Genomic DNA, 17513 nt, shown 5'->3' on the forward strand with positions numbered 1-17513 from the left:
AGCAGCTTCCCAATAGAATCTGTGATGTCTGTCTGCACTAGGATGTGTCAGACTGCATGCATGCACAGCTCAACTCTTCATTATTTGCGCACGGATCTTCTGTCCTACATGTTTAATCCTGGGCCACCTCCCCATCCCCATGCATGCTTTTGAACCAGCTGTTTGTTACTATGGTTGTTTTTTGGTCCAGAGATAATTTTGAAATTATATGTGAGCAATCAGTAAGCTAAATTGACAAGTAAATTAGGAATCGTAAGTGAAACATTCAGGAAATGAAATCTAAATCTAAATGTCTTCTTGGATTGTCCTTAATTTTATATATCTCTGTTACTATTATCTTTCATATATAATTCAGAGTGAATACATATATATATAATGCAATATTTTCATGTACATATTTAGCCTGAAATAGATATGATATAGCATTACAATGAAGTATTTACAAAGAATATTTTAGAATATTAAAATGCATGAAATGGATACACTAATTAACTCTAAAGCTCATTCTAGAAATAGAATTCCTGAAGGCCTTTTTAACACTCAGGAAACAAGCCTCCATTTCTAGTCCTCTTAGGAGTCAAGGGAAGGAAAATATCAGGGAAAAAGCCTAAGCTTTACAGATCTCTGTCATTCTTTTAAAAAGCTCACTTGTGTCCCCCTCCCTCTGCTGTGTCTCTCTGCTAGTCGTCTATATCCATAGCAACAGGCCCGTAGACCTTTACATCATCGTTCTAGGTAATCTACATTGTTCTTTTTTGTTGAAGAAAGGAAAACCAGAAAGAATACTTCAAAAGTAACCAGAGATGTAGAATTTGAACTTTCAGGAACTCAGTGTGTGCTTGACTAATTGATTGTTGCCCTTTCTGATCTTCTGTTCTCCTTGGCCTAATTGTTCCTCCCTTACGGATATTTAGAAATTTACATCCCCAGATGCAACAAGCAACAGCACGTCATTTTAAATTAAACAAAATCCAAGGATCGGTGAGATCTAGCAGCAAGCCGCTTCTATTTTTGTGGCAGTACATCGTGATGAATTAATGTGGAACTGTGCTAATGTCTGTTTTTACCAGAAACATTAGCGATGAGTAATAAAGTATATTTTTCCTTTTATTTTTTCACTTATTTTCGGTTATTTATGAAGAGAACTCCAGTTTCAAGAATCTCTTTGAAAATCACCACAACTATGTAAAAACTGCATGTGTAGAGAAGCAGGAAGAGGAGAAAGTGGCCCACTTAAATAATGAATCGCTTATTTATTAGCTAATAACTTTTTTAAAACAACACTGTGAATGTTTACTGTCTACTTACTAGTGATACTATTTAGAGCAAACTCTAAAGAAATATTTCTGCCTAGGTGTATTTTCTTGCCTAGAGTCTTTGGAGACCAAGATTTCTGGCTTTTAACATAGGTCTCCAGGTTTGAAACCTAAATGGATGGTAGCCTTACTTCTGCAGGAAACCTTTCTCTGTGACTAACTCCAGGGAAAAAAAACAAACAAAAAACTAAACCTAAGTTTCTTTGGCCCTTCTACCCATGGCTACAAGCTTATATTCCTACCATTGTTATTAATAAAGAGAAAATAGGCATATTGTAGCTATGGCACATTTGTCTGGTGACTTCTCCTTTCCTCTACAGCCCCAGGCAGATGTTTCCCTGTTCTGTTCCTACAGGCACTCTGGAGTTAGTATAATATTGCTTTCTTTGCAAGTCTCAGAACTGTTGAACTTTTTCTTAAAGGGCCAAAGGCCACGTGTTCTATGCCATTTCAAAACATTTAAGCAGAATGCAGCCAGATTCCTAAATGAAACCATAGCACCTCTTTGTCAGTGTGGAAAATGGGCACTCTTCACATGCTGTGGAGATGAACCAAAGCCTGCTCTGGGAAGTTAATACTTGTAGGTGCTGCAGTAGGCGATAGCCATCTTGTCTCCTCTTGAAATCTTTTATTCTTTCAGAGCTCACTATGTGCAGCGCTCTGTCGTTGGTGTTTGCATAGCAGAGAAACAGTCATCGTTTAGTAGAAAAAGTGTGAGCTTTGAAGCCAGACATAGATTTAAGTGCCACTTACTACCTATGTGACTTAGGGGATAGTTAACTAGCATCTCTGGGTTTCTGTTTTCTCATTGGCAAAATGGGGATAGTAATACCTATCTTGCAGCACTGCTGAAGAGATAAAATTATGTAAAGCAAGAGTCACAGTACCTGGGATGTCATAGGAGTTCATTAAATAGTGGCTGGCATTAGCTATTATAATAGAGTGTGGTTCCTTTAATAGTATGAGACCTAGGTAATATTATCCTCTATTTTACAGGAGAGGATGTTGAGGCTCAGAAATGTTAAGTGCCTTGTCCCAGATCACATGGCAAGGAGAAGCTGAAGCTGAGCTATCAGCCTGGGTCTGACTCCAAGGCCTGTTGTTTTCCTCTAATGCATCACGTCCTACGTGAGTGCTGTTACAGAGCCAGAGGTGCCTGCTGCTGCCTCAGTCTGGCTGCCTCCCCCCTTCCCCCTGAAGAGTACTATTAGAGATACAAAACTAATGGAGGACGAGGACCTTTCACAACCTACTTTTGCCTTTCCAGATCCGGAAGAAGAGCTATTAATTATAGAGCATTTTGAGGATGATTTTTTTCCTTAGGAATACAGATTCCCCAGGAAATTGCCAGCCTTCTGTCTTTTTTTCAGCTTAAAGTATGACTAATGTTTTTGAGACTTATTGTTGGCTAGGAAGTCAAGTCACATCAATTATTCATTTAAATTGGAGGATTTGGGGTTATTTGGAGGACAAATAACTTTAGAAATATTTGTGTAAGTTTCTAATGAAATAGAAAACTCAACTGATTGTTTGTATTTCATGTTGTTTCTTAGGCAACAGGAGGAGGATATGAAAGTGATGATGCATATCATAACGCCGAACTTTTCTTCTTAGACATTCATAATATTCATGTTATGCGGGAATCTTTAAAAAAAGTGAAGGACATTGTTTATCCTAATGTAGAAGAATCTCATTGGTTGTCCAGTTTGGAGTCTACTCATTGGTTAGAACATATCAAGGCAAGTATATTTTGTTAAAATATTTGCATATATAAACAAGAATGTAATTGTTTGGTGGAATGGAGATATTTTTTAATTCCTTTAAAAAAATGGACATTGAGAGAGAAACTTTGTAGTATAGGACCACATTTGACAGTTTTATGTTGCTTTATAATTTGCTTACCTAAATGAAAGATTTCACATCATCACTGCGGAATATATTTAGAGTGTGCAAAGACATCTCTTTCCAGCTTTCAGTATTAAGTCGTTCAGTCTTTCATGCAGGTTTATTTACGAATAGCCAGTTTATTATCTAACCCTTACTGGATATAATGTCTTTGGACCTAGATAGAGGTGGTCAGTATTTTTTTATTTTCTTTTTTTTTTGAAACGAATCTCAAATGACTTATTTTAAAGAATTGATTTTGTGTTTTATTATTTTCAATCCTGATAAAGGCATCAATAATCCTCCACTTTTTAAAAAGTACTTGAAGCGATCTGAGGGAACTAACACTTTTAGAAACCCTTTAGTTCTGTAAACAAACAAAAAGTCAGCTTTAATGTATAGGTGAATTATTAAGATACATTCTCTAGTCAAATTTTGTTTTCCAACTTACCCTTCATCTGCAAATGGTGGCATGCTTTTCTCAGCTAGCCAGGCTCACCCTCTTGGTATCATCCTACATTTCTTTAGCTCCTGCACCTAGCTAATCATAAAGTACCACAGGCCCTTCCTTGGAAACATTTCTGCCACTCTCATAGTCCCCTCACCCTCACACTGGCATTATTCACACTAGGCCATTACTACCCCTGTCTTTGCACTCTTAAAATGGTTCTGTTTTCTCTTCCTTCCCTCTCCTATCTATTCTATAAGCAGCTGACAGAGAACATTTTGCTAAAATATCCTGCTATTCCAAAACCTCTGGGGGCTCCCAACAGCCTAACCTGACAGTCACGGCCCTGTTCCTCTGGCTTCTGCAGGTTTGTAGATTAACCTGCAACTACGGAAATCCTTACTCTTCCTATTTCCATCTCACTTAACACCTGTTTCTAGGCCTTTGTCTAGGTCGTCCTCTTTCTCTAGAATGGATTTCCCCATCCTTCCACTTTCTTCAAGGACCAGATCAAATCCCACCGAATCTCAAAGGGAATGTTCCTTCCACTGACTTTGCTATACATTTTGTCTCTTTTTACACATACCTATCATCTCTTCAATCATATGTGAACCTCCTTAAAGTCTTATACCATTTTCCCATTCACAAGGTCTAACATAAAAAACAAAATAAAACTGTTTATTTTACAATAGTTTTCAATTTACAGAAAAATTGTAAAAGTACTATAGAAAGTTCGCATGTACCCAACCCAGTTTTTCTCTTTATTGACATCTTACAGTGCTCACAACTATGGCATGTCACATTGTACGGTACATTTGTCACAACTAATGAACCAATATTTATACATTATTAACTCATTATTAATGCAGTTCATACTTTATTTGGATTTTCTCACCTTTCACCTAATGTCCTTTTTCTGTTCAAGGATCCCTCCCATCGAGGTATCACATATTTAGTTGTCACAATTAGTTGTTTTGTTTTTTTGTTTTTTTTTTTTCACAATTCATTGGTGAGGATGACAAATTCATAAAAAAATGAAAGTCAGGCAAAATAAAAATAAGATTTGATTGGGACCTTGGTCAAGAGAAACACCATGCATTTGGGGTAGTGGTGGGTCATCCACCTGGTGGTGTCTAACAGGCAGGCTTTCTGCAAAGTAGAACCCAAAATAGAGACTTAACACTGAGATGTCGGTTGGGCAGTCAGCTATTGGGCAACAAATGCAAGCAAAGCCCTTTAATGTAGTTTCTGAGAGGATGTGTGGGGAAAAGATCAAAGGACTTTGAGTGGAGCTTTGGGCCTGTTTGTATTCAGGGCAGGAGGTAAGAAGTGGAGCTCAGTGAAGGAGGCATATGAGAGAAATGGACATCAAAGGAGGATATTGGAAGGTAAAGAAAGGGTCTTAAGAAGAAAGGGTCAGTGGTACTTGAAGGAGGTTTATTAACGAGGTCCTTTATGACCTTGGGGTTGTCTAGTGATGTGGTGGGCGTGAGTGAGAAAATAGAGGTAATGAATATCGACTGTTCTTTTAAAAAGAGAGGGAGTTAAGGAAGGGGGAAGTGTTGAGGATCATATGACTATGAGAAGGGCTTTTCAAGTCATGGGAAGCTTTAGCCTGTTTTGTAGACGAAGAGAAAAGATTTACTTCAGGATTTTTTTTTTTTTTAAGGGAAATAATCACACAGGTCTGAAAATATGCTCATGATAGTGGAAAAACAGAGCCAGCATGGTGGCTCATGCCTGTAGTCCCAGTGCTTTGGGAGGTCAAAGCGGGAGGATTGCTTGAGCCCAGGAGTTTGAGACCAGCCTGGGCAACATAGTATGACCCTGCTTCTTACAAAACTCAGACAAACAAACAAACAAAAAATAGTTGTGGTGGTGCACAACTGTAGTCCCAACTACTCAGGAGGCAGAGGCAGGAAGATTGTTTGAGCCCAGGAATTTTCAGGCTGCAGTGACCTATTAATATGATTGTACCACTGCATTCCAGCCTGGGTGACAGAAGAAGTCCCCATCTCTTTAAAAAACAAAAAGTGGATAAGCATTGGAAACCACCTAAATGTACAAGAGAAGTTTTAAACACACACACATACAGAGTTTAGAAAAGTATCCACCAATATGTGAATAATTATTCTTTCTGAGTAATAGGCCTATGTTTTCTCCATTTTTTTCCTCAGGGAATATATATTACTTTTGTAAATAAGAGGAAAAGATTTTTTTAAAAAAGAGAGAGAGCACACGTACAGGAGTTATTGGCAAGGTGGCTCAGCTGCTACTCTGAGCTAGATAGAAGGAAGAGAGACTGGGTGAAAGTAGGTCTTGTTCAATGGCTCAGATGTCTGAGGAAGTTAGGAGGTAAGGCCATCTGCAAAAGATGAAGTATGGCAGTTAGCACTTAAGAAATGTGGGAAATGTTTTAAGAGGCCTCTCTAAGGTTTTATAGTTTTGTCTATAGCAAAGGGGATATGAAAGAAATGAAAGAAACTGTCATTGTTCTGTACAGAAGCCAAAGGAGGTACCAGGAGACTGGAGTCCAGGTGGAAACCCGTAATGATATCTGACTCGGGGCTTCTCAGGCATCAGTCACACCATAGCAATTCAAACAGTGGAGCAGAGTTGCGGATAGCCTTGAGTTGGACCTAGAATACTGGATGGAACAAGGGGAAAATCCATTCCCTGCCTCTTCCAGCTTCTTGTGGGCACATCATTCCATCCTCTGCCTCTGTGGTCACATTGCCTTCCCCTCTTCTGTCTGTATGAAATCTCCCTCTGCCTCTCTCATATCAGGATTTGTGTGATGTAATTTAGGGCCCGCCTGGATAATCCGGAATTATCTGTCATCTCAAAATCACTAACTTGATCACATCCACAAAGTCCCTATTACCATGTGAGATAGTATACACAGGTTCCAGGGATTAGGACCTGGACATCTTTGGTGACCATTATTCAGCCTCCTATACTATTTTATAGCCCTGGGTCTGCTGACAGGTGGAGTGGCCATCACTAACCTGTAATCTGGTGAAATGGTGTCACCACTCAGTGTATGAAACCAGGGCAAGCCTTTTGCAATGAGAAAATCACCATCCTTAGCATGCCTCTCAAATCATCATTCCCGTTCACTGACAGCCCCAGCAGGGTGGAAGGAGGACTCTGTAGTGTCTGGAGCTTGTATTTTCTCTTTGTCCTTTTCAATACAGTACTCTTTCCGTATAGTCCTTCTTCTTTTAAAGTATCATGTTATTTTGGCCTTCTTGGATGGCAGCTAGCCGTCATTGAGCCTGTGCTCAATGTCAGCACTTTATGGGGAGCATCGTTTAGCCCAAGACAAGCTAGTAGGGATATTGCTCATTTCATCACAGTAGAGAGAAAGAAACCATGGTTACTCAATTGGCCCAAAGCACGAGATACCAAAAGTGGAATGAGGTTTCAGGCCCAGGTCTTCAGCCATAGAGCCAGTGCTCTTAACTACTGTGATGTATACTGCTTGATGGCTGTCATTTCTTTCATCAGTCACGAGTCCATCAGATTATTTAAGTTTTTGGTCATGTGTTTTTAAAACTCTGGTTTAGTTTTATTAGATAATTATAGCTGTTTCTGTCAGAAGTGATTGTGGGAATTAATACTTAATTGGAACACAACTAATTTTTCAAAATAATTGGCTGAGATTGAATCCTTTTTTTTTTTTTTATTATAAGTGAGGGAAGTATCTCGAGTGAGAGTTGCCCTCTGTAAAAATGCATTAGAACCCCAACTTCATTAAATTGGACTCAAGTGATCTAGTATATTACCGTTGCTTCTCAACAGCCGTTTCTTCAGAAGTACTTCAAATGAAAATTGTAAACAGAATTTCAAGGAGAATACTTAAAATGCTTGAAGAAATAAACAGCTCTAGTCATTTTAGGAGTAATGGATTTTGTACAGCTAATTGATGTGCCGGGCATCCTTAGGTCCCTTAACCTTTCCTTCTTGGCACTACTTTATCCACTTATCTTTAGTTACATTGTATATGTAAAACTAATGAAGTTACATTTCTTTATTTTTGTAGATTCAAGGGGTAAATGTACAGGTTTGTCACATGGATATATTGCATAGTGAGGTTTGGGCTTCTAGTTTACCTATCACCCGAATAGTGAGTATTGTATCCAGTAGGTAATTTTTCAACCCTCATACATAGGATCTTTCACTTGGTCTGCCTTTTCCATGAATTAGTTAAAATAAACGAATTTCCATTTCCATTTCCATTTCCTTGAATTGGGTAAAATGACTGTAACAGATGTCTGTTGCATGGCTGCTAGAATTTTGGAAGCTCCATGGAAGAAGTCTTTTAAAAACCAACCCAAAATAACATAATATATACAAATTGTTGATACACATGTGAAAAGAAGGAACTCTCATACATTGTGGGAATGTGAAATGGTACAACCACTTTTGAAAATAGTTTGGCAGTTTCTTTTAAGAATTAAACATGCATTCACCATATGATCCAACCATTTCACTCCAAGATATTTTACCCAGGAGAAATAAAAACACTGTGTCCCTTCAAAAAATGTGTATGCAAAAGTTCACGCCAGCACTATTCATAGTAACCAAATGCTAGAAACAACCAAATGTCTGTCAGTTGATGAATGGATAAATAACATGTGGTCTATCTACATACAATGGAAGGGTATGTGACCATGAGAAGGAAGGAAGTACTGATTCATGCTACAACACAGATCAACCTTGAAAACATGATGCTAAGTGAAAGAAGCCAGTCACAAAAGGCCACCTATTGCATTATTCTATTTATGTAAAATTTCTAGTAAAGGCGAACTATAGGGACAGGAAGCAAATCAATGGTTGCCTGGGGCTCAAGGTGGGAGAAGGATTGACCTTAGATGGCACGGGTAAACTTTTTGGGTAATGTGGGTGTTCTACAACTAACTACATTATGGTGATAACTGCACAACTGTATAAATTTGCTAAATCTTATTGCACTCACACTCAGGATGGGTATATTCCATAGTTTATAAAGTATATTTCTGTAAATGCATGAATCATCAAAAAATGACATCATAGCAATAACCCATTGTATACATAAATTTATTGATACTTCTAAGTCTCAAATTTTTATTAGAATGCTTTAAGTACCCTACTGTTTATGAGCCAAACAAGAGTTGATATATTGCCAATTTAAAGGTCAAAAGGTGGATTTCACTGTATCAGACTTTTACAGTCTAGACGCAACCTGTTGGGTCCGTGATTTTTTTTTTAATCTGATCACTGTTATGGGTTGAATTTTTGTCCCTCAAAAATTTATATGTTGAAGTCCTGACCCCCCGTACCTCAGAGTGTGACCCTATTTGAAAATAAGGTCTTTGCAGACATGTTTAGTTGAAATGAAACTGTACTGGAGTAGTGTGGGCCCTTACTTTGTTATGACTAGTGTCCTTATAAAAAGAAATTTGGACACAGACACACACACACAGTGAGACTGCCATGTGAAGATTGAAGTTTTGCTGCCACAAGCCAAGGAACAACCAGAAGCTAGAAGAGTGACCTGGAAAAGATCTCTAGTGATTAGCGTGGCACTGCCAGCACCTTGGTCTCAAACTTCTAGCCTCCAGAACTGTGAGACAATGTATTTTTGTTGTTTAAGCCTCATAGTTTGTGGTACTTTATGACAGCCCTAGCACACTATCACAGTCGCATCCATGAAAATAAGTTTGGGATGCAGTTTGGCTTTTGGTTTGTTTGGGTTTGTTTTTTAATACCTACGCACATTCAAATGCAGTGTCTGTAGAGGATAATCAACAGATCCTGCAGCTCTTAGTGTTTCATTTTGATAAGTCTTTGTTCTGGACATTAATATTTTAAAGCATGGCTTTTTCTAAGTTTAAAAACTATCAAATTTAAGCAGTATCTTATAGCTCCCTACTGACTCACATATTTTTCTTTGTCAGCTCGTTTTGACAGGAGCCATTCAAGTAGCAGACAAAGTTTCTTCAGGGAAGAGTTCGGTGCTTGTGCATTGCAGTGACGGATGGGACAGGACTGCTCAGCTGACATCCTTGGCCATGCTGATGTTGGATAGCTTCTATCGGAGCATTGAAGGGTTTGAAATATTGGTGCAAAAAGAATGGATAAGTTTTGGACATAAATTTGCATCTGTAAGTAAGCAAAGCTAATTTCTAAAAATAGATCACTACCATTCGCGATTTTAAAACTAGTTGTTAAGTTACATATTCAATATTACAATGAAAATCTGAGGAGTGTAATAAAAACTTTACGAGTTTGAAAATGCATGATGCCTTGGGTAGTGAAAGTCTTTTTAAAAAGTGACACGTTTATCCATCTGCACTGTTCGCAGTTTCACTTGAAAGTAATACAAAGAATCTTCATGGAAATGTTTACGTTGAAATTTCCTAAGAGAAGGAAGATAGACAATTCTTTCTCAAATAATATAGCTATTAGAGTCAAATATATTTTATAGACTTTTAGTTGAGGCTTTTATTTCTGATATGCATTTTTTAAATCATCAAGAAATGAGTAAGTTCAAAAGCACTATTGTATAACATGGTGACTATAGTTAATATATTCTTGAACAATGTTAAAAGAATGGATGTAAAGTTTTCTTACCACAAAAATGGTAACTGTGAGGTAATAATGTGTATGCTAATTGGTATATTCAGTCATTCTACAATGTATATATACTTCAAAACATATTGTACACAGTCAATGTATATAAATTTCTCTCTCGAAAATAAAAATAAAATAAGTTTTAAAAAATAACCCCCCAAGAATTTTTTTAAATGAAATCATCAAAAGAACCTATTATAATTCATATTCCTAGGTCTTATTTCCAGATGCCCTTTGAATACACATTTTGACCCAGCTCCCCAGTGATTCTCATGAAGGAGATCCGTAGGCTACCCTTTCAGAAACACTGCTAATGTATCCTTTTAGCCTTCACCCAGGTTTCATAGTGTGAATAACATTTTCAAGTAGAAAGAATCATTGTGTTTTTGTTTTGTTTTGTTTGTTTGTTTGAGATAGAGTTTCGCCCTTGTTGCCCAAGCTGGAGTGCAATGGCGTGATCTCGGCTCACTGCAACCTCCACCTCCTGAGTTCAAGCGATTCTCCTGCCTCAGCCTCCCGAGTAGCTGGGATTACAGGCGTGCACCACCATGCCCAGCTAATTTTTTGTATTTTTAGTAGAAATGGGGTTTCACCATGTTAGCCAGGCTGGTCTCAAACTCTTGACCTCGTGATGCGCCCGCCTCAGCCTCCCAAAGTGCTGGGATTACAGGCGTGAGCCACCACACCCAGCCATAGAAAGAATCATTGTTTAGTAAATGAATACATTGTGAGATTTTTTGGTTTTTTCTTGTTTTTAAGAGAGAAAGAACATTTAATTCTAATAATCATACCTTTTGGACATGATTTTAAGTCTCGAAACTTTAGGATTGTTCTCTTTGCAACTGAAAGAACTAGGTTGAGTGTATTGCTAACATACTATGTAGGATAATCATGTCCATTCTATCTATAGCTGTTTAGGACTCATACAAAATTCCAATCATATGAAATAATTGTAACAATCACCTAGGATGATGATTCTTTGGCAATTTTTATTGGTATTTTACAGACGTTTATATACTTAATTTCCATTATTTTGAAACCTTACATTGCCTATATTGCCATGGAAGTATATATTATTTCCTCTCTGAGAAACTTGGCATTTAGAAGGCAGATTGCTGAACTGTATTGTCACATTTTGTGTTATATGCTTTCTCAGTTTTGTACCCATTAATTAAAACAAATTATCTTCATCAATTTATTTCAGCGAATAGGTCATGGTGATAAAAACCACACCGATGCTGACCGTTCTCCTATTTTTCTCCAGTTTATTGATTGTGTGTGGCAAATGTCAAAACAGGTAAGGAATATGTGGGATGAAAATACATTCGACTTAATGTTTAAATTAAACATTTTAATATAATGGTTGGGATTTGACCCCAAAATAATACAGGGTAGAGATAGAGATGAAGCACGACTGGTCATGTGTGAATAATTGCAGAAGCCAGGTACATGAGTGTTCACCTTTTTATTCCTGCTACTGTTGATATATCTGGGATTTTCCCTTAAAAAGTTTTAAAAATTAAATATTTAACTGTTATCTCTACTAGTGGAAGATCAATGAATTGACAGTACCAAGTTGTCGTTTATATATATTTTACACTGACACTTCTATATAGCTGTGTCTGCTATCTCATAATACCTTGAATAACTAAACCACACTGTACCTGCAGGAGAGCCCAGAAAATCAGCCTGTTTATCTCCTTTTCCTCTTTATTGCTTTATTTAACACTTAAAGTGCTCAGTCCTATATAAACTGCCAAAAAAAGAACAACTGTAGTATGTGTGCAGATTACAGCCTCTGCTGTCCTTTCTAGAGCCCTACAATGTGGCAGCATTTGTTTACTTCTAAGGTGTATCTTTCTACTTTTATAAAGTTTCAGTCCCAGTTTTTCATGCTTTGTTTGCTTGCTTTTGTTTAGTTCCCTACAGCTTTTGAATTCAATGAACAATTTTTGATTATAATTTTGGATCATCTGTATAGTTGCCGATTTGGTACTTTCTTATTCAACTGTGAATCTGCTCGAGAAAGACAGGTGAGTTAAAATGCTAATTTTTTGTTGTCGTTATATATTAGGCTTGCCAAAATGTATGTAGTCTGCCATGAAATATAAAAATATGATTAGCTTGTAAGACACTGTCTTTGACCTCAAAGAGTAGGAATTACATTAAATGTATGCATTTTGTGCTCTATAAAGGAAAACCTGAGGCTGGGTAACTTATAAAGAAAAGAGGTTTAATTGGCTCACAGTTCTGCAGGCTGTACAAGAAGCATAGTGCCGGCATCTGCTTAGTTTCTGGTGAGAACCTCAGGCTGCTTCCACTCATGGCAGAAGGTAAAGGGGAGCCAGTATGTAGAGATCACATGGTGAAAGAGGAAGCAAGAGAGCAGGGAGAGGGTGCCAGGCTCTTTGTAACAACCCAGCTCTCTTGGTAACTAATATAGAGTGACAACAAACACCTAAGAGAGAGCATCAATCTGTTCATGAGGGCCCTGTCCTCATGACCCAAACAGCTCCCACTAGGCCCCACCTCCAAAACTGGGGATCAGATTTCTTTTTCTTTTTCTTTTTGTTTGTTTGTTTGTTTGTTTTTGTTGTTGTTGTTTGAGACAGGGTTTCACTGTTGCCCAGGCTGGAGTACAGTGGCACAATCTTGGCTCACTGCAACCTCCGCTTCCCGGGCTCAAGCAAGATTCTCCCACCTCAGCCTCCTGAGTAGCTGGGACCAGAGGTGCACGCCACCACAGCCGGCTAATTTTTATATTTTTAGTAGAGATGGGGTTTTGCCATGTTACCCGGGCTGGTCTCGAACTCCTGAGCTCAAGTGATCCACCCGCCTCAGCCTCCCAAAGTGCTGGGATTACAGGTGTTGAGCCACTGCGCCCAGCCTGGTGATCAGATTTCAACATGAGGTTTGGAGAGAACAAATATTCAAACTATGACAGAGCTTCCCCCAAAAGTAAAAATATAGCTACCATATGATCTAGCACTCCCACTATTGGGCACATATCTAAAGGAAATGAAATAATCATGTCAAAGAGGTTATCTGCAGTCTCATGTATATTGCAGCACTATTCACAGTAGCCAAGATATGGACTCAACCTGTGTCCATCAACAGATGAATAAAGAAAACATAGTACCTATATACAGTGGACTACTACTCAGCCATAAAAAAGGAAATCCTACCATTTGCAACAACATAAGTAAATCTGGAGGACATTATGCTAAGTGAAATAAACTAGGCACAGAAAGACAAATACCACATGATTTCCCTTATGTGTGGAATCTAAGAAAATTTGAACCTATAGTAATAGAGAGTAGAAGGGTAGTTATCAGGGGCTGGGGAAGGGGTAAGGGAAAGGGGGACATAGTGGTCAAAAGATACAAACCTTCAGTTATAAGTACTGAAGACCTAATGTGCAGTATGGTAATTGTAGTTAATGTATATTTGAAATTTGCTAAAATAATATTCTCACTACAAAAAAAAAAATTGGTAACTAGATGAGGTGACATGTTAATTAGCTTGATTGCGGTGATTATTTCATAATGCATACATATATCAAAACATCACATTGTATACCTTAAATATATACAGTTTTTGTTTGTCAGTTGTAAATAATACTGGGGGGAAAAACACAATTGTTTCCGGGAAAAGAGGTGAGAGAGAGCACTTTTTTTCATAACCTTGTCAAACTATTTGGCTTTTTAAACTATGTGCATATATAAAAATAAAAAGAGTAACATGCAAATAAATACAATGTGGTATATAGATTTTGGCATCAAAAAGGTACAACTGAGGTTTTAGGTGGATTCAAAGAAAGGCAAAATTATGCTGTCATTCATGAAATGAAATACATATGTTTAATAAATTTCTTTTCTTTTTTTTTTTTTTTTTTTTTTGTCTTTTGAGATGGAGTTTCACTCTTGTCACCCAGGCTGGAGTACAGTGGCACGATCACGGCTCACTGTAACCTCTGCCCCCCAGGTTCAAGCAATTCTCCTGCCTCAGCCTCCCCACCACTCCCAGCTAATTTTTGTATATTTGGTAGAGACGGGGCTTCACCATGTTGGTCAGGCTGGTCTCAAACTCCTGACCTCAGGTGATCTGCCTGCCTCAGCCTCCCAAAGTGCTGGGATTACAGGTGTGAGCCACTGCGCCTGGCCAAGAAATTTCTTTAGTCATTTATTTTGGGATGTTCTTTCAGGCTTCCAGTTTTAGCTTATTGCTCTTTCCTTATTAAAGTCATTACTGGGAAAAATTTCAGATTGTACCTTTGGTAATTTTAATTCTTGTATTTTTATTTCCCTAGCTCTGGTGTTTTGTTTTGTTTTGTTTTGTTTTGTTTTTCTCTCTCTAGTTTATGGTCAGAATTTTGTAAACGCCTGCAATAGAAAGCAATGCAAATGTGAATATCTTTATGCGATGGCAACACTAGGCTAAAAAGTGAAGATTTCGTGTAGTCAGTTATCCAGATGTTTTCACAGATATGGATGTTGACATGTAGATTAAACATCTGGATGGTTGATTAAAATAACTATGTCCAGATGCCTACCGTCAAGTAGACACAGATTAAGATTTCATAGTTCCAACAAATGGAAAAGTTTTAAAAGTCATTGGGATCTTATGATAATTTTTCTTTTCACTGAATTAAGAAGAGTATACTACCTATCTGTTCATAAATGTTTTACCTAGCCAGGAATACTCTTCTTAGGTCAGTGAATTGCATTTAATGGTACAGTATCCTGCACCCCTGTCTTCAGGCAGAAATAGTGGCTCTCAAGCTAGGCCATTACCTATGCAAATATCGATAAGTGGCTGCCAAGCACTCACTGGCCCGTGAGGCTTTTTGAGCTATTATGAGGATAATGTAAATGTATGATTCAATTTGATGCTGCGCTGTATTGCTACAGGCTGCAAAATGGCTTGTGGATTTATGTGTGTTTTTACTTAGGCTTTCCACTTTCTCTCTCTCTCTCTCTCTCTCTCTCTCTCTCTCTCTCTCTCTGTAGAAAGTTACAGAAAGAACTGTTTCTTTATGGTCACTGATAAACAGTAATAAAGAAAAATTCAAAAACCCCTTCTATACTAAAGAAATCAATCGAGTTTTATATCCAGTTGCCAGTATGCGTCACTTGGAACTCTGGGTGAATTACTACATTAGATGGAATCCCAGGATCAAGCAACAAGTAAGTGAAGTAGCACTGTTAAAAGATAGCAATGTCAACTGCTTGCCTTAGATAATATTATTTGGTAAGGATTTTTTTTAACAGCATGAAGAAAAAGATCAGACTCTAAAAACACACTTATTGTTAAACTCAACCTTAATTTAAATTTTTTTAAATTACTAAACCATGTGTTTTGATGTTAAGCTACAATTCTTCTGCCAATGTGATATAATTGTTTACTATAATGCAAGCTGATTTAAAGCTCTAGAAAATTTGAGTTTTCATAGCCAGAGATTTCCTTTTATCACTTGAAGTAGTTGTTCATTATACAGACATTGTTAGAACATTCTTTACATTGACTAGACTTAGATGATCCTGTTACGAAAATGTTTGCTACTCTCATTCAGGTGTTAGCTAGGTCAGCTAACATCAGATTGCTTTTCACTGAGTGTATTTACTTCTAAAATAAAGATAATTACTCTGTCAATGGTAGTAAATTCAGTTGGCCATTTATCAAACAAAAATGGAAACAATGAGTTTTGAAGTGAAAGACTCTACATTTTGTTAAAGACACACTTGGGCTTTCCATTCTCCCACCTCCGCTCCATCCAAAACCAGAAGGAAAAACAGCCTGTTCGTAAAGGCTCAGCAGTGCTTCAGTTTGTTGATTTATTCTAAGCATTATAAATATTCAGTATTTGTGATGGTTCTTTGTAAAGGTTTGCACATTTTCCTGCAGTGTGGGTGGTCGACTACCTGTTCTCACAGTTCAGTCTTGCATAAGCACCAGCTTTAATGCCAGAAATAGGCTGTCCACAGCAGGGTCCCATAGCTGTGGCCTCTCTCTCAGATTGTTCATTCCTCTCAGGCAGTTGGCTACACGCCAGTCTGTGCCCTGCCTCCTCACTGGAGAAGTGCCCATTTCAAGCTGGCACCCTCATTTCAAGGTCTGTGCTACTCACGTGAAAGGCTTTTGCAATTTGGTAATGGTTGAAATGTGTATTCTTTTGGAAAGTGACAGATTCCAGGGCTTGAGAACATTCACTTGTTTAGTTTGGAATTTGAGAAGCAAATGGGGGGAGTTTATTTAACAGTAGTTCTAGCATTTTGGAATATCAAGTAAAGAATAAATAATAATCCTTACAGAATTCTAACTGCTTTTACAAGAGAGGTGTTCCTTATTAAAAAATATTTTATAGATGAGCACTGTGTTTGTCCTATAAAATAAACCTTTTCCATATTTGTCATGGCTTGTTTTTAAAATACTGGCAATGAGAAAGTACGGGTAGTTTTTGTAGAAGTCCTGTAATCTCTTCTCACCCATTTGTACTTGGAGAAATTCTTGAAATTCAAGGAATTTGGAGCAGTTCATTTCTGAATTCATGAAGGTAACAATGATAATAATTATGTGACAGGTCAAGTTTGAGGGTACATCATTAGAAGAACTTAGTAGAATATATTTATCCCTCTTATTCTCATAGATCTTGGCAAAATGGAACTGGCCTGGAGAGGAGTGCTCATTCTCTGGTAGGGGTTTTTACTTTGAGACAGGAATTGGCCTATATTGTGATCTATTGGCATGAATTCAGAAAAGAAATAACTTATCCTTTCTATGTGGATTTTCTGAAAGTGAAGGATCCTATACACGTCTTTATCTCCCTAGGCACTTTGTGTTTTCATCTACCAAATATTGAGTGTTCTCATGCAGGCACTGGGGGGATGCCGAGATTAAGAAGAGGCGGTCTCTGCCCGTGAGTAGCTCCCAAGCTGGTAGGGGCGGTCAGAAACATAAGCCAATGATTATAATGCACAGGGATAAGTGTAAGAATAAAAGTATGAATTAAGTACATTAGGTTTTCTTAAAGATCTGCTTATGTAGAACATTATTTCATACAGAAATAGATTAAATCAAATCGCATAGGACTTTTAAAAGTACATAATATAAACCTAAGAGAATGTACTTAACCACTTAAAAGTTAAATTGTTATTCAGTTGCGTGAGCCAGAAGGTATACAAACAATTACTGGCCACCTGTAGTATTCACAGCACTATGGTGGTATACTATCAATGTTGAAAGATACA

At 37.7% G+C, this 17513-nt stretch overlaps 1 protein-coding gene across 10 annotated transcripts in view; it reads left to right on the plus strand.

Annotated features, from left to right (window-relative positions):
* The window catches only part of MTM1 (myotubularin 1), a 100890-nt gene that overhangs the window by 75870 nt on the left and 7507 nt on the right, over positions 1 to 17513 (plus strand). For 9 of the 10 annotated variants that reach the window (XM_077987710.1, XM_077987713.1, XM_077987709.1 and 6 more), the window contains 5 exon segments: positions 2870 to 3055; positions 9591 to 9797; positions 11471 to 11563; positions 12186 to 12299; positions 15276 to 15452. In XM_077987710.1, coding sequence (XP_077843836.1) covers positions 2870 to 3055; positions 9591 to 9797; positions 11471 to 11563; positions 12186 to 12299; positions 15276 to 15452 — 777 coding nt within the window. 10 annotated transcript variants of the gene reach the window in all.

This window comes from Macaca mulatta, chromosome X, assembly GCF_049350105.2.
Source record: "Macaca mulatta isolate MMU2019108-1 chromosome X, T2T-MMU8v2.0, whole genome shotgun sequence".
NCBI classification, from domain to species: domain Eukaryota; kingdom Metazoa; phylum Chordata; class Mammalia; order Primates; family Cercopithecidae; genus Macaca; species Macaca mulatta.